General features: G+C 36.8%; 1 protein-coding gene across 1 annotated transcript in view; it reads right to left on the minus strand.

Moving 5' to 3' along the window:
• Positions 1–18,696, minus strand: part of LOC101864602 (cadherin-23) — a gene marked incomplete in the record, with an annotated part of 96,643 nt that overhangs the window by 27,280 nt on the left and 50,667 nt on the right. The window contains 16 exon segments of the mRNA XM_035968692.1: positions 773–1,092; positions 1,994–2,197; positions 4,156–4,291; positions 4,718–4,936; positions 5,369–5,604; positions 6,321–6,393; positions 7,449–7,694; positions 8,765–9,002; positions 9,125–9,189; positions 9,718–9,882; positions 10,809–10,970; positions 11,945–12,148; positions 12,742–12,860; positions 15,384–15,462; positions 16,261–16,383; positions 16,861–16,980. Of these exon segments, the coding sequence (XP_035824585.1) occupies positions 773–1,092; positions 1,994–2,197; positions 4,156–4,291; positions 4,718–4,936; positions 5,369–5,604; positions 6,321–6,393; positions 7,449–7,694; positions 8,765–9,002; positions 9,125–9,189; positions 9,718–9,882; positions 10,809–10,970; positions 11,945–12,148; positions 12,742–12,860; positions 15,384–15,462; positions 16,261–16,383; positions 16,861–16,980 (2,709 nt within the window).

Raw genomic sequence — 18,696 nt, forward strand, 5'->3', positions numbered from 1 at the left:
AAAAAATATAATAGATCAAGCAGTAGAACTTACCTTAATCATGGGAAATAAACAATATATTATATATCAACAATCCTCAATAGAATACAGAAAAAAAAATTGCATGTTAAAATAGCCTCTAATTAAGTATGCTTAAAATTCTCTAAGTAGAAGAAAGTAAATGGTTGATTGTACCACTTCTTATGACCGTAACATATCATTGTTGATGTTGATGTATTGATTGTGGCTGCTCTTGTTCTTGATGCGACAAGATTTATTCATACATCTTCAATTTAAACATTGGTCTAGAAAGCTCTTTCCTTCTTCCCCAAAGTACAAACAAATCTTGAACATAAAATTTTACTTTGTGAAAGGAACATTCTCCTCTTCATCAATTCAAACTGAACTATGATTGGTGTGCATTTGCACACATTATTTGAGCATATAGATACCTTTAGATCACATTTTCCAGATATTTCTAAAGTCAGGGCACCTAACAGTCTCAAGTAAATATAAAACTTAAAATGAGGCTCTATTGTACGATCAGTATGTCCACAAGCAAAGATCTAGAAAGCATATTTTGGAAACAAAAGCCTTTTGTTCTTTTATCTGGGCAGAACAATATGGAGCAAACAAAAACTGCAATAATTTAACAATAATTCACATTTATGTGTTTCCCTCAAAGATATTCCCAAAACACACCAAATTTACAAAGGCTTCCATAAATTGTCAACCACTAAAATGGGGTTTGCTTTTTTAGAAAGGTAAGAAGAAACAGACTTAAAGTAGTTACCGTATCCTCATCAATAGCAAACATTCCATCTTCAGTGTCTGGTCCAACTAAAGCATAGTGAACTGTACCAAAGTCTCCATCATCTAAATCAGTGGCTGTGATACGAGTCACTGGGAAGCCAACAGCAACATCCTCCGCCACTTCAAAATTGACCTTATGGTTGGGGTCAAAGATGGGAGCATTGTCGTTTGCGTCCAGAACCACGATGGTCACAGTGGCCGTCGACGACAATGGCTGGACTCCATTGTCTGTGGCGATCACCTCAAACTCCACCTGATCATCCTTTTCCCTGTCCAGCTCGTTTTTGAGACGTATTGTGCCTGAGGGAGGGACAATCAATAGGCCTACTACTCTGCAGAAAACAAGGTCGCACTTCTATTGCTGTTCATATCAGTCTGGCATCTTGTGGGCACCAACCGTAGTAGAGTAATGGTCACAAACAAAAAAGGAGGACTTAGGGGGAAACTTTTGTTGTTGTAAGAGTCTTCATCTCTCTGTCTCTGGGATTTTATACTGCCCACATTTGTCCTGACAGGTAACACGTACGTACGGTTGAAGCATCTTGCCTCTGAAATAATCTACATTGAGTGTTTTGTTTTCTAACAATAATATGGATTCCTTTTCTTAATTCTCCAATCTTATTTCATTGTGAAGTGCCTAAAGCCACCAGGAAGTTAGCACAATTGAAAAGATCTTTATCAATATCATTAGGCCTATTATGATGATGATGAAGATGTGAGTCCTTGGAAACTGAAAATTTACAATCTTTGTGCCTTTAACCAAGGCGTTTCAGTAAAATCCACACAGAAATGTGTTTTTACACTGACATAAAAGATGCTGAGACAAAAAACAAAAACTAGATAAAAATTACAAAACCGACAGAAAAATGCTGTACTCTTCAAGTTAATTATTTCGACGATTTCTCGATTTCCCCACGTCACCTCACAAATGTGTTTTTAAATGGACATAAAAGATGTTGAGCCAAAAAACAAAACTTGATTAAATTTGTCACACACATAAAAAAAAGGCCATTTTCTTCGTTTTCATTAAGTTGAAAACAGCCTGATTTCACCATGTTGCCTCACAATAAAAGATGTTGAGCCAAAAAATCAATAAATAAATAAAAATTACCAAACAGACAGAAAAATGCTGTTTTCTTTGATTTCAAAACAAAGCCTCACAATGACAGATTTCAGTGAAGAGATCTAAAAAATTTCTTACCATCATTGCTGATGGTGAAAGCATCAAAAGTGGCCGTTCCGATACTGTATGTGATGACCTGTCCATCATCGGCGTCAGTGGAGGACACTTGGAGCACGATTGACTGCAGGCTCTCAGACTCTGGCACATCTACTGTGTAACCACCTGGCTGAGAAAACTGGGGTGCGTTGTCATTGCTGTCGCTTAGAGTCACCGTCAGAGTTCCTACAGAATATACAGGCCAACATGTGCTGTTTTTACTGGTGACAAACAGTTAAAAGCATTTGAATACATGTAAACTGTTTTATGTAATATACAAATAGTTTTTTCTTTAAAAAACAACAAAAAACACCTAACAACAAAAAAATCACAGTTCTTTAAACTTATAATGGCAAGGCCTATGTATCCAAACATAAGTTGTCCTAATCTTCAAAACAGATCAAACTTATGTTGGTATTTGAGATCTTGCCCGCCTTCATTAATATAAACAGAGAAATACTGATAATCTTTAGATATCCTTGATGGGCTGCCTTTCTCCGATCAAAATATGTAACATCACTAGTCTGAAAACTTCCCGACGCAATAAATCTGAAAATCCAGTTATCTGAACAATTATCAACGTGGGAGAACAGTTTTGGAGCTTGTGTATCTGCCCCTTTTAAACAAAAGACAACTTTTCACATTTGAGTTTTTCCACACAACTCTCTAACCTGATATGACTTCCATTTATACTTCTGACCCCACAAGCACAAAAACAAGCTATCTGAAAGTTTGGAGAGTTGGTCATTCCAAACCATCATACTGCTGTTATGACGGGGGTTCAATAAGTCTTTGGTGTGGGTATGAAGGAATCATGGTAGAGTAATGAAGTTTTGCCAGCCTTTAGACAATTTCTTTGGAACACACCTTGCAAATTTGTGTTCAATGAAACCATGCACAAAAAAACATTTGTTTTTCTTTGCTGAAGCTGTGCCATGCAGCCGGTTGAATATCGCTCAGTCATCAAGTTTTTACACTTGCAAGGAAAATCCCCCTGTGACAATTTTCAGAAAATGGTCCATGTTTATGGCAACAAATGTCCTCGTTATTATCCTGTGACATACTGGTAAAAAATTTTAATCAGGATTCATGTCTGCGATGGACGAAGATCGTGAAGAATGCCCATCCTTTGTGGTAACTGAACAGCATGTATCCACAGAGAAGAAACTGGTTTTACAAGACCGACGTATAACTGTTAAACAGCTCTCAAGTGAAACGAGAATCAGTGTAGGGTCAATTCAAACAATTCTCCATGACAATCTTAACATGAATAAGGTGCCTGTGCGGTGGGTACCCCGCCTTTTGACAAGTCAGCAAAAGAAGCAGAGAGTTGAGTTCTGCAAAAAACTCTCCTTGGAATCGAGTCCAATGATACACATTTCTTTAAAAACATGATGACTATGGATGAAACATGGATTTATCATTTTGACACAGTACAAAAAATGTCCTCCATGCAATGGAAAACCCCTTCTTCTCCCACACCAAAGAAGGCAAAGGTAACACTGTCAAGTGGAAAGGTCATGCTGTTGTGTAACTGGGATTATGAAGGTATCATCATGACCGACTTCCTGGAAAATGGAAAAACAGTCACAGAAGACTACTACTTGGATTTGCTGATACAATTGCTGTCTGGATTTGTAAGAAAAAGACGTGGAAAACTCCGCAGCAGGGTCCTCTTACTGCATGACAATGCCCCTGCTCACAGGAAACAGCAAGTAGTCCAGACAGCAGAACAGTGCGGCTTTGAAATCCTGTCACAGCCAGTTTATTCACCAGACCTAGCCCCCTCAGATTTTTTCCTGTTTCCTAATCTAAAAATAATCACCCAAAGGATGTTGTTTCCCTGACAATGAGGACGCCATTGAAGCTGTTGAAGACTAGTTAGGGGCAGATTCTAGACCATTTTCCTCCCAAGGACCTTTAAAGGTCAAAGGGATCGAAATGTGCTGCATGGTGACTATGTAGAGAAATAATAGTATTTGTGCTAAGTTACAAAGGTCTATGTTTATTCCTTCATATTTAGACCAAAGACTTCTTGAACCCCCTATCGTAGTGGTGCATTTCTGTACACGAAGAGTATGGTGCTGTAATTAGTTCTTCAAACTGGAACTCAAACCGATGCAGGTTCTATTACAGGACGATACCTGTAGCTGTTTGTTCTCCTTCCTGAGCATTCTTATCTTCCACAACAATTTCCAAGATGATCCTTTCAGCTGTTTCCCGATCCAGCTCGTTCCGGACAAACACTTTCCCAGTGTTGAGACCAATGCCAAAATATGTCTGTGAAAAGAAAAAGTCAAAGAAATTTCTTTTCTCTCATCTTCTTTCAATATATTTTGATTTTGATGAAAAGCATCATTCTGGCTTGATTTGTACAATGAAAAACAAAATAGGGGGAATTAAATTGGGACAATTTAGGTTTTAGATCATTATTACACAAAAACTGGAACACATACGTTCATTTAAAAACACCTACAGATTTCTAATAAACCTATCAAAAGAGGGCATTTTCAATGGCCCTTGTACAAAATTCAGCTACCGGTAGATGTTATGAGTCTTTTCAGTCCACCATCCTACCTCACTATGGCAAGTACATTAGGATTGCCACATTAAGTGACAAATGGGAAAGGCGACAAAAACAATATCAATTATTATCTGAAATGTGATAATGAAACAAATAAATAAATGTTGACAATCAAAACAAACCTTGACCCCAGTGGCAGTAACATTTAATGGCTTGCTTCCTTTTTCCCCACTGAAAGCTGATACCTCTCCGAGATGATACTCTAAGTTGCTTTCTAAATCTGGGTCACTGGCTCCGAATGTGTAGAATGTGGAGCCCACAGCTGTGTTCTCTGGGATTTCAGTACTTGCCGTCTCCATATCAAATACTGGTGTTTCATCATTGATATCGTTCAAGCGAATCTGAAAAGAAAATCAAAAAGAATTTTAAAAATGACACCCAGAGGTTACGTTGCAGGAACAGGAACAGTAAAACTACTTTTATTAGGACAAAACTCAATTAATATTCTTTAAAATAACATAAATTTCCAGTTTCAGTGCAAGTGAGACATAATGATACAAATTCAAGGCAGGCAAAAAGAAGAGGTTTATTAAGCTCATTTAATCCAGTTCTTGTACTTCAGATACATATCATGCAGCCTTTGCAGGATGTACATTATTGATTGTCTTCTCCTATGCAAGACAATCACTTATTATAAAAATGACCACTTTCCACTTTACAATTTAAAAAAAATAATGACACCGACCATGATGTCCACCTGTCTTAGACAACCACTTTTCCCCCTAGAAAATTTTGTAAACACAAAATTCTTAAAATGTGGGTAAAACTCTTACCGTAAGAATGCAACGACCAGTCAATGGTGGCGTGCCTCTGTCAATGGCAGAGATGCTCAACGTGTATTCTCCTTTACTCTCCCGGTCTAAGTCAGCCCTCTTCTCCACCTCCACCGCACCAGTCTTAAAATCAATCCGGAACTTGTCAAAGGCTCCACTCTCAATGCGGTAGATAAAATCATTATTAGGACTGGTACCATCCAAGTCTGTTGCAGTGACAGTTTTGACAACAAAACCTGATGAGACAAGACCAAATTACCGGATCCTGCTTAACATACCATTCCACCATGTAACATATAAACCAGAATCAATAACAGCAGGCAAAAGAAAAATCACATTTTCTTGATACTCTGAAATGTACTAGGCTACAACAACGAAAAACCCCAGAAGACTTGAAAACTAGGAAAATTGTCTTTCAAAGAAATCACTATTTTATAACAACAGAATAAATAAATAGTTAAAAAGTATTCACTGACATGGATAAGAAGAGCACAGGTGATGTCTCAGATATGTTAGTGTTTTGGTCCTGCTGTTAATAAATATGATATTATACTCTTTTCATCTGCTCCCGAAATTATAATGAGCTCTGACTTTTGTGCCAGATACTTAACCACTTTGTCATGAAACACACCACTTGTAATGGGAATGCAGGCAGTTGCAGTTCCTTTAGTGAGGGGGCAAAGGGAAGTGAAACAACATACGAGTAGAAGTGTTCACATGAGAAGGAGAATTATTCTGCTAATGAAGAAAAACTGAATTTAAAAAAAAACTTTCAAAGCTAAAATTTCATGACTTTGAGCTACTTGTAAACATGCTTGTGTTTATAGTCTACTAAACTTGTGCGCTCTCCGCCTTGAATACATAAGTTTATGTCTGACCTGTGACTGTCATGGTATTGGAAAATTAAAATAGAATTCATATCTATAATTCTTTGTAGTGTAGAAGCCCATACCTTCATCAGAGTTCTCGGGAATATCAGTGGTATAATTTTTTTCTGAGAACTGTGGCCTAAAGTCATTCTCATCCTGTGAAGAAAATAAATAGGAAAACATTAAAGTTGGCTTATCATCTTATGAAACTAAACAACAACAAAATGTTCACTCATAAACTCCATTCTTTTATTTTGTTATTTCCTCAACCATTAGTGTAACAAAGTATATTGATTAACAAAAGAACATTATCACAAAAAATACAATAGCAAAATTGAAAACATGTTAGAAATTTTAAATGCTTGTTTCCAAACAATGCCAGCAATTCACAGTTTCTCAAAGATACTCGGTACTTCATTCTTTAAAGCACAAATGGAAAATTAAAAGCAAAGCGCAAAATGTTTCCTAAACTTGGGTAATAACTAGGACAAAAAGAAAGGACAAAAGTTCACCAACCTTCCATCTGTAAAGTGGGTTGATAATGGGTTATGATGTAAGAGGTATAAACAGACGAGACCATGAATATAAAAAAGGGAAAAATATGTGAAGCATTGTGGTGAAATCAGGCACTTGTCAAAATAATGAAATTGAAAAAAGCGGCATTTTTCCGTCGGTGTGGTGGCTTTATTGAATTTTTGTTTAGGTAGCACACGCTTTATGTTTATTAAAAAAACATATTTCTTGTGGATTTTACTGAAAAATGCAAAGCAACAAAAAAATCTAAACTTTCTGTTCCAACGGACTCTTAAGCTTTGGAAGCTACAAAACTTTGATGGTCATTTTCTCGAAAATTTTACCTTTAAAACCAGGTGACCCCTACCTTCTTCAATCGGAAATATCATGACTTCTGTTCAAGATAGATGGGTAATTTTTTCATCGAATGTAAAACAAGAACATACTTTAAGATGATACCAAAACTCCACCAGCCCCTAAAGTGACAAGTGCCTGATTCCACCGCTTTGTGAAATATATTGGACCAAAATCTTTAATTCTGTTTATCCAAGGCAAATTAGGCGTTCAAATTACAGGAAAAAACAATCTAAGAGCGATGTTGTAAAAGGAAATGATGCTCTGATATCACAAAATAGCAATCCCCATAAGGGGCACATGATGCTAGTAAATTTCCCAACACCCGGCAACCATAATGTTACCTCAACGGTGATATTGACAAAGACTTGAGAAGACCTCACAGGGTCCCCTGCATCATATGCCTCTACCGTCAGGGTCACTTTCCCATTCAAGGCAGGATCTAAAGTCTCATAATCCAGAGGATCTGTAAGAGTGATTTCTCCTGTAGAGCTGTCAATAGTGAAGTTCTCGGAGAGGCCAGGAGGTGCGTTGACAATTTGGTACGACACAAGGCTGTTGGGAGTGTTACTTGCATCATTGTCAATAGCCTGAAGGAGAACAAGAAAAAAAAATTTAGCATAAACAATTTACAACACTTTGTTTGTGAATTAATAAGACCTTGCAAGAACATGAGCGTATATCAATTGATATAAAGTTATCAATTTATATAAAGAACATCGCTTACAGATTATTCAATTCTACATCCACCATTAAATTGACTTTCATTCTCCTTTTAAACTTTAATGTCAATCACAGGCATAAAGATCTCATGACTTATCGTATATTTCACACAAAAGAATATAGCCTTCAGCAAGGACAGTGACAAGTAGCTACACACAAGAACATGCTCACACAGAAGACAAAACTTGAAACAAAGAATGTTGATTAACAAATAAAGGAGCTGAGAAAAAGTAAAACAGTGCAGTACAATTATCTTGTATTCTCACACTGTAAGTAGAGCAGAAAAGAGACTTGAGAGATGGGACCTCCTAATTTAATACCCAATCTCTCAAAGGACTGGGCAAGGCAACCGACATCTGTGGTGTATCAATCAGGCACTTCACTGTCACACACAGAAGACTTGAACTTGATTCCCAAGTGAAAATTTTTTTTGTTGAGTATCTTCGTCTTTCTGCTGAGACGTTGTAACCCTTAAGCTCGGGTTGGCACTGACGGAGTTGAAGCCAGCCTCCTAAATTATCTAAATTGTGTTGATGGGGGTGTGGAGAAAACACCTACACTGTTAAGGGATTTTCTTTTAAACCAGGTAGGCAGAGATCCTTGAAAACCCTGCAGACAAGCAAGGCTCAATAATATACCATAGAACAAAAGACAGGCATTTCCAGGGCAGAAAAATAGGTAAAAAAAGACAATAACAAGACCAATTGGCCCATACATTGAGGAATAAAAATACAATCAACTTATAATAAGGCATATAATTTTGAAGGCGTTATTTGCACCTAAAGAGATATGAGACATGGACGGTAATTTAACTCACATAACATATATATACACAAGAACAAGTGTTATCCAAAAGACCAAAAGTCAAGAACAACTCAAACAAATATTTACAAAATTTCCCAAATTACTGAAAAATCACCGCTTGTTGGTCACAAACCTCCACTTTCAATGGCCTGACAAAGTCCACATCCCCCTCTCGTATAATCCCGTCATAGTCATCTCTCTTAAACACTGGCTCATTGTCATTTTTGTCCAGAACGGTCACAGCAATCTCAGCTGGTGTCCGTAAGCCGCCACCATCCTGTGCCTCAACGGTCAGGTAAAACTCTTGGTTCTCCTCCCTGTCTACATTACCTGTGACCCTTAAGATGCCTGTATTCTCCTCTATGCTGAATCTGCAGAAACAAAATATAAAGGTCCAAACGTTAAGGTAGCAAATTAAACATTTAATCCATAGCTAGTAAACACTACTGTCTGGAGTAAACAAAACCATTTAAAAAATCGAAGCAAACCATACCTTCCATTTCCACCACGAAGAGAATACTTGATCTCTCCAAAGCTGCCAGAATCCAGATCCGTAGCCTGGAAAGTAAAACAAGACAAGGTTACACTGAGAAAGAACTTTAACACTTTGCAGTCGAGAAGCCAGCAGTACAAAATACCCGTCACCCAGACAGGAGAGCGACTACAACTACAATGGACTTCTCTAGCCTGGCGCAGAACTGCACCAGGTGACCGGAACTGATTATTGCACCAAGTGACTGCAAAGTGTTAAAGAATATTTAAAAATTCCAGTTGTTTAGATAAAGGTTGTTTTAAAATAATGACACAGATGATAATGATTATAAAGGTAATGATGCTATATTTCTTATCGACCACTAATTAGATCAATCTTATTGTAAGCTTGTGTTTAGCTTCTTCTTTATCATCCCAAAAATTCCATTTATCTAAACTTCACATCTCTCATCCCTTCTTAATTTTACTTGTTTTCAACAATGATGATGATGATTATGATGGTGATGATGATGATGATGATGATGATGATGATGATGATGATGATGATGATGATGATGATGATGATGATGATAACACATAAGTCTCATCACTTACAGTGTAAACAGCTACAGATGTACCAGGAACAGTGTTCTCTTCCACATCCAACGTATAATTTGAGGATGAAAATTCTGGAGCATTGTCGTTCATGTCCTCGATCTCAATAGTGACAGTGGCTGTCGACGATCTCTTCTCAACAGTGTCTAGCTCCCTGGCTACAACCTGTTCATCATCACACAAGATATGAATGGCTGGGACCTTTAAAAAAAATCTGATACATGTGCAAATCAAATTGTTTTTGAAAAGAACTTCACTTTTAGAAGGTGAAATTTGCATTGAATGTAGTAAATAGCTTGTCACTGAAAAGGGAGCTGACAAAGCCCACTCCTTTTGAAGCATCACGGGTGAGAAAAGCCATTTTCCCTTTCCATATATAATACAAACAAACTACCACCACCATCATCCAAGGCTAGTAGTTAAATAGTAGTGAGTTTGATTTCTTGCCTGTATTGTTAAGGACACAATACATCATTTGGAAAGGTACTTCACACTCTACTTTCTCAGTTCACCCAGATGCAAATGGGTACTTGGAAATTGATATAGAGAAATACATGAATGATAGTGCTATGAGCCCAACAGGATGCAATACTGTGAGACGCCTCCCTCCCCCTTCTCCCCCTTTCCACACACTTGAGATTATTTAAAAAAACCAACAGGAAGAGCATAGCTAGCCAAAGGAGTCATTGCAAAGCCATGAGCACCTTCAAGAAGATACATGACTGTAAACAAGCACTTTAGCATTATTAATATTTCATCACTTTTGATTCGATGACCAATTATTTTTCGTTTTCCTAAATGATGCTCTTCCCGTCACACTGTAGTTCAAAATCATCAAAAAAAAGTCCATATGTAATATAATTCCCAAAAAATAAATAAATCTCAGAAGCTCCAATAAACTTTTACAAATGATATTGTTATCTGTTACATGACATTAGCTGACCATCAACCCTGACAAGGCAATGCTCAAATGAGCTCAGTGAAACTATGTTATATCTGTGGAATAGACAGAAACATCTCACACCACACTTAGATATTTATTCTCAATCTCAAAAGAAAAAACAGAGAACACAAAAATGGTCTTGTCTCACCTCAAAAATGACTCTCTGATTTTTCTCATAGTCAAGGGCCGTTGAATTGTTGACACGTATAAATACAGATGACTCAGAGTAAATTTCTTGGGGTTGTGGTGAAAAGTCATCAAAAGGCTCACCTCCTTTTTGGAATGTGACCGAGAAATGACTGTTGGTGCCCTGAAAGTAGAATATGGCAAGTCAATTTATGCTTGAAGAAATGGTCAATATAATTGTGTCACGACATGGTGGAATCAGGCGCTCATCAATTTTGGGACATATGGAGCTGTAGGTATTATTTTAAGGCCTGTCCATTTACCTTTCTTTTGATGAAAGAAATATCCATTTATTCTGGATACAAGTCGAGATATTGGCCATTGAAGGAGGTTGGGGTTGCCTAGTTTCAGAGGTAAATTTAGCGAGAAAATGGCTGCCAAAGTTGAGTTATTTACTAAGCTTGAGAGTCCGTTGAAACAGAAAATTTATATAATTAACTTTTCTGCTTTTAATCAACAATTTTCGGTAAAATCCACACAGAAATGTATTCTTTAAGGGACAAAAAAGGTGTTGAGCCAAAAAAAAAATTTAGAAAAAAAAAAATCCTTCAGAAAAATGCCAATTTCTCAACTTTCATTATTTTGACGAATGCCTGACTTCACCATGCTGCCTCACAATTTTTTAATTAATAACAGTGATCATCATTAATCTTTTTCACAACCCATGAATCTGCACAGAAACAATCTTTAAGTAGAATTCTATTAAAAAACTGATACATTGACACGCTGACAGCTCTACTTCAACCTATTTTTCAAATGAACTTTTGCCGACACTGCAACCCGGCAAATACCTATTTTTTTTCAAAAACCAGCATAGCACAGTATTTGTGACAAAGTGAACAAAAGGAAACAACAGTCCCCCAACACTATCTACTCACTCTACAGGTCCTGTGGCCAAGAAAGGTGACAAGAATCTTCAAGTTGGCACTGACTGAAAGAAGCCAGTAATTCAAGAGCTTCAATAACATCTGTGATTGTATGGTCCACAAAAACAAAATGTTGGCCACTCACTATTTTATATGTTGCTTTGAGACTGTAAACTTTCCAATTGCAGGCATACAATTTTAAACCATTAAGAAACACTAGTCAAAACAGTACCTGATCGATATCAGAAACTCGCATGATGTTCCCTTCAAATCCAACGGGAACATTTTGTTGCATGTTTTCTAAAATAGTTGCTTTGTAGTTGTTCTGAGAGAATGTCGGGGCGTTGTCATTGACATCTCGTACAGTGATTGTAACCAAGGTCGTTGCAGTGGTTTCTCCATTGTTCACTTGCTCTGGGGGCACAATCTCTGCAGCCTGGACAACGGAGTTTGAATTTTACACTTCTTTCACATAAATTAGGTAACTTATGGTATATTATATGGATATAACATTCACTTATGCAGATAAATTTATACCTGGTTTGAACCTTCTAAATCAGCCAATCATTGGTAACTTTCAAGCCAATATATTGTTGAACTTATTCTCAGGAAAACTAGTTTCTTTTGATATTTCAATGTGAAAATTTAAACCTTATTTCCTCCTTAAGATTCTAATCTTTAATTTCAAAAGAATCCACTTCAAACTTACAAAGTTGCAATGAAAATCTTTAAAATGACTTATGAATAAGTGATACTACAAACATGAGCTTTATGATTTGTGAGGTGTGAGGTATTCTCTTTACAAGGCAAAAATTCAAATACTCTACCACTATAGGGGATGAAACTTATATTGCATTTGAATTAACAAATTCTGTAAATTTTCACAGACATGCCATACTGAAAATACTTTCAATGTGTGTGTGTGTGTTTTTGGGGGGATGGGGGGTTTCTCATTATAAGTGGACATGATAGTAGGAAAAGTATAGCTAAAATGATGAACGACATACAACATGATCGATGAAAACCGACCTGCACTATCATGGCATACACTCCTCCCGTGTTTCTCATTGTTTCCGAGTCTCTGTTCAACGTTTCCTTGATGCTAATAACTCCCGTAGTGGAGTCTATGTCGAAGTTTGCATATTCACCTGCAAAAAAGAATTATTTTGAGTGATACTGTATCTCAAAACAGAACAATAGCTGCCCTGTTTTACTATGCTAGCAATGGTTGTGAAAAACACAAAGACAACAGAAATTAGGAATACACAGAGCAGTGTCAAATCTACTTCAGTCATAAACAACAAACATCACTAAATTTTGACAGATGATTCAAACCAAAAAATCCTGTTTCTTTGAATCCTTGGCACCTGTGACTATATAAATGTCTTGACTACCCACTTGCTTACCAAGTAGTACAAAGGAGTGCAATAAGTTCAAGAATCAAAAACATTAAACTTTTAGGCACATTATTTACCACCATTACTGCACATTTCATCTTTTCAGTTCTCGTAAGCAATCCAAGCCAGCCCTTATTGAAACAAGAAAGGCTATAAAAGTCAGACATGTTTCAAATTTCCAGAAAACATAATCTCCAGTACGGGCCTACTTTGCAAGAGACATATATCTCATGACCCAGTGGAATTAGGCACTCATCAATTTTTGGACATGTGGAGCTATTGTTATCCCCTTAAAGCTTGTTTATATAACTTTTGAGGTAAATATTACCCATCTATCTCGGTAATTTTTTTTTTTTCTATGGCAAATATTTCACAGCGCTCACAACTGCATAAAGTCATATGAGCGGACGGAACACTTAAGCACTTTCAGTTTAGTAGGGATTCATTTTGAATTTTGCCCGGGTTTCAGCCAAAGCCAACTCTTATGTATTCTGGACTGTCACAGATCTTAAACATGTGCAACTTGGACACAGGAGCTCTGAGATTTTTTTGCCCTTCTTCGAAAAGGATTGTTCTTGAATCTTACTTACACTAAGATCAGGAGTGTGGCTGAAAGACAGCAGTAAGAAGGAATCAAGGAATAGCAGTAAATAGGAAGCAGAAAGGGTCAGGAGCCCAGAGGAGGCATCGAGGATGGCAGGGGGAGGAGGTAGAAAGTGAAGACAAAAGCAGATGACAGAGCATGGTCAGAGAGCAGGAAAGGAGGAGAAAGAAGAACATTTCAGAGAAGAACATTTTCTGTCAGTGTCATGTTTCGAACCTGGGACCTATTGAATGAGAGGCCAACACTGTGCTTCTTATTCACAAGAGCCCCCCCACCCCCACCCCCCACCCCAACCCCCAGTCAAGATATATGAGATTGAAGGAGGTAGGGTCACTTGGTTTCTGAAGAAAAATTAGCATAAAAATCGCTGTCAAAGTTTGATGACTTCCATTGATTGAGAGATCTTGGAAACTTGAAATTTACATTTTTGTGCGTTTAACTCTTTATCTCCGGCAAGCCTCTCCCAGCTGCTCACAGTCGGAACTGCTGTGCCAGTGAGCCGCTGACAGGGCACGGCTCAGGCACATTCCTTTACGACGAATTCTACACCAAATTACTTTTCAGCAATTGCCTAAAACAGGTCTCCTTTACTTGAAGTACATTCATCAGATGAAGTACCATCATAATATAGATTCACTAGTTTTTACTTAATGATCCATTTAGTGACGTCAATGATAGTACATAACAAGATGGGCCACTTCTCTCTTTGAGCCAATTAAAAAAGTGTCCTCAAAATTTGGTGGCGCCCTCTTCACAAAAGCGCACTCTTTGCGAACAGAGTTACCCTACTTGAGTTTTAAAAAATCAAAGTGAAACTAGCAAGTTTTGGGATAAATTTCGGAAGAACGCTTTTTTAAAATGGTTACGCTGACAAAAAACCTCTTCCGGAGGAAAAGGTGATGGTTTTCTTTGTTTAATTTGACTTTAGAGTGAAAGGCGAGAGGTCATTAAAATTTTAAAAAACTAAAACTCCGCACTGAACGTACCCGAACTGCTGATGAACAGCAGTCGATCTGCGCACGCAAGGAGGTGCTATTCCTATTCTTTTTCTGGAAAAACGAAAGAGATCTTCAAAACAGACTGCAGCGCCATCTGAAGCAAAGAGCATACTTCCTGCGGACACTTTTTTGGCTGAGTGGCCCATTTTGTTATGTACTATCATTGGTGACGTTTTTGTCACTTTTAGATTTAGTAGGCCTACTAAAAAGGGCCCCGGGTTTACCTCCCTCAGAAATAAAGAGTTAATCAATGTTTTTTTAGTAACATCCACACCGACATGTGTTTTTAAATGGGTATAAAAAGTGCTGAACTAATAAAAGAAAATTCGACCAAATTTTCCCAAAGACCAGAAAAAAGCCAGTTTCTTTGATTTCATTATTTGGACAAGTGCCTGATTTCACCACGATGCCTCACATGTATAACTTCAGTAATTCTATTCCTAGATTAAAAACAAACATTGGTAGAAAGACACATTTGTTTGAATTGTTGCTTTTAGTTTAGTAAGAGTTTTACGGCGCTCTCAACTGCATGAGGTTATATGAGCACATGAAAACCAAGTTGGTTGCATTCACACCAATTCACAGCACGACTTGGTTTAGGTCAATATTTCGATTAAAATGTTACAATTGAATTGTTGCAATTTGGGAATTTCTATTAACTTTCATACATACCACTAACAAAACTGTAAGTGATGTCATTTGGAATGCCACTGTCTCCATCCACAGCCACAACTTGTTGAACGGACGCACCCTGTGTGACCGACGTAGATTAAGAAGAAACAGATGCTATAAAAATCTAATCAAACTGAGTTCATTAAAATACATCATGCTCTGAACTTTAGTCAGATAAGAAAAGCTATCAAAATCTAAGCTATGTAGGACAAGACAGCATACAATAAAAACAGCCTCAAGAATCTAACCAAAAAAGAGAAGCATTTGTTTGGAAAAAGGTAAAACCCAAGAAAAATCAAAAGTATTGAGAGGATTTCTGACATAAGGCAATTAAACAATTGAAATGTTTAAAACAAAAAGATAATGAACAGACTAAAAAGCATTAATTACTAGAATAGGTTTCTTAAAGCGAAAAAATAAAGTCATTTTAACTCCTTATCTCCGGCAAGCCACTCCAAGCGACTCACAGTCGGAACCGCCGTGACGGTAAGTCACTGGCAGCAGCTCGGGCACATACCTTTATGACAACTTTGATGTCAAAATACTGTTCGCAGATTTCCATAAACAGGTCTCGCTTTTACCAGGTATTCATTCATAAGATTAAGAACTATCAAAATAGGTTCACTTCATTTGATTTAATGACCAATTTATTAACGAATATGTTATTTTTTGACTTCATACCAAAAGCGCCCCATCTTAGTGGCTTTACCCTCCTCGGAGATAAAGAGTTAATCAACTGGATAATATAATAGTACGAGAAAATAATCATAGATTACTTAACTTTAATTCTATATCTTCTGAAAAAGAATAATATTAATGCAACAGAGACAAGGGGTCAGTTCACATGAAAGCACTCTTTAAAAATAAGCAAATCAACCTTTGCTTTATCCTCGTCAATCTCTGTGCTGTAAGGCAAGTTCACAAAAGTAGGTGGACTGTCTTGAACATCTAGAACATACACAACAAAACCAGCAGGCTCAGCCTTCAGACCACCTTCATCCTGTGGACAGAGTATAAAAGGAGAAAAATGTAGTTGAAAGGAGTTTTCCACACCAAAAAAATACAATTCAAAGAAGCTGATACAAGCAGCTCCTCCTACATAGAAAAAAAATTCATATTTCAAATGACAGCAGATACAAAGAAAAGTTAGGAATTAGGAATGAATTAGTACCTTGTAACTTTATTATGTAAGTCTAAACTGTTAAAACAACCTTTAGAACACTTAACAACAAAACTCAGATATAATCACAGAAAAGTAATAAATGTTATTTACAAAATTTGCCACTAGAACATAGAAGAACACACACATATTAATACACACAAGCACTCTTACACACATACATATAATACTCAAATACTTATATAGATGAAATCACACACGCACACCAATTGCACAAATGCACACTTATGTATGCAGGCACGTACGCATGCACGTATGCACCCGCGCATGCACACAAGGGCAAAACAAAAAACCTACCTCTGCCGTGATTTTAAACTGGTAATAACTATGTTTTTCATAGTCTAAAGGCAGCAGCAAGGAGATGTTGCCATTATATGGCTTGATCTCAAAGGTTCTTAAGTACTCAATATCAGCAGCCTGGGAAAGAAAAATAAATCATGCACTAATTTAAGATACCCCACTCTACAAGAGCCACATAAAATGTTCAGAGAATGGGAGAAATCACTATGAAGACTATAGGAGAAAAAGGGTAGTAGTCACAGTCTTCCATACTCATTATTGTCTTCTCTGATCTATAGCTCTTTAGCTTGTTTTGCTCTACTTTGCCTATCAAAAACATTTTTATCAAAAAGAGCCTTAATCACAAGCTGGTGAAAGATTTTAAACAGCACTACTGGGAACACACAGCATTCGTAGTCCATATGACCCGTAGAAAGAATGGACAACTGCCCTTTTACCCCTTTGATCTTCGCACATATTATGTGTGTGTGCCTAAAGGAAGGTACCAAAAGTCGGATTTTGACCATTTTGAGTTAAGGGCTGGTGGGGCAACTAGAAATCGTGTTTTGGGGTCAAATTTTGCAAATTGGGTTTATTACATATTATAATACCTGGACATTTCCTGAACAATATCCAGAAACGTATGTAAGCCTTGCAACACCCTAAAGCTGGGGGGTTTTTCTCAGGATTTTCTGCAAAAGCACATGATTTCTAGCCTTTTCTTACCCGTATCGGCTGTTTTCTCACAATTCTATTTTTTCACACATTATCCCATTTTGCTGCTCTGTTTCTTGTTCAATTTCAATGTAACTTTCACAGAATACCAACAACAAGTTTTAAATTTTGGCTTTTTCAATTTTTTATTCATGGAGTAGTTTTTTTTAGTTATGGCTTAGAAAGCATGCATTTTCCATTTTTTTTTCACTTTTTTTGCAACGTCCCAATTGTAAGTGTCATTAAATAAAAACAAAAGTATACATAAAAAATTCAACAGGCCAAATTTAAGAGCTACATATTTACTGTTGGCATGCCAAATTAGAAGTGAATCGGTTTATAAATAAGGAAATAAGATGGGATTGAAAAAGGTATACAAAATCTAATGTGGCCACCGTTTCCATAGCAACCGATTCACAATACACTTTTTGAACTATTGATTTCAAATCCCCAATAACACACCATGTCCCACAGCAAATATGGACCCTCTAAGCCTTGTAATAACCAAAATAGACCTCAGGTGCCCCATCAGCCCTTAAGGGTTGTAACTTGTAGGAAATTCAATGCCTAACACAGTGGTGTTTGAATTTTTCAGATTTCTTAAGTAGTTTTTTTTTTAGATATTGCATTTTTTGTAAGGTATGGTACAAAGATCTAATTTTAAGAAAATTAGCTTTCAGGTTTAGGAAACATTCAAACTTGAAAAAAATTATGATTCAATTGTTTCTGAAAATTCATTTCCAATTGGCATTCAGTTGACATCAATATCAAGATTAGAATTCAATGGTAAAACATAGCAAGGAAGAGAAAACATGCTTCAAGAATATATTTTAACACCTTCTAAAAGCAGTTTTCATTATCTCTTTAAAAAATATGATAAGTCTCAAAATTATTCCCAAAAAAATATTTAGAAATCAAATCAATAAAACCTCTTTTAAGACATTGTATAAAAAAAGGTAGAACTATCATTTCTTTTTATTGGAAACACATTTTTGTCAAAAAAGTGATTTTTATGTCATTACCAGCCTGTAGCTCAAAATGGTCTCTGGCGACTTTTGGTACCTTTCTCTAGGCACACACACATATCTTTAAAAAACACATTGTTCGGGTACAGCTTTCTTTTTTCATAACGAAGTATAC

This window comes from Aplysia californica, unplaced genomic scaffold (genome assembly GCF_000002075.1).
Source record: "Aplysia californica isolate F4 #8 unplaced genomic scaffold, AplCal3.0 scaffold00076, whole genome shotgun sequence".
NCBI classification, from domain to species: domain Eukaryota; kingdom Metazoa; phylum Mollusca; class Gastropoda; order Aplysiida; family Aplysiidae; genus Aplysia; species Aplysia californica.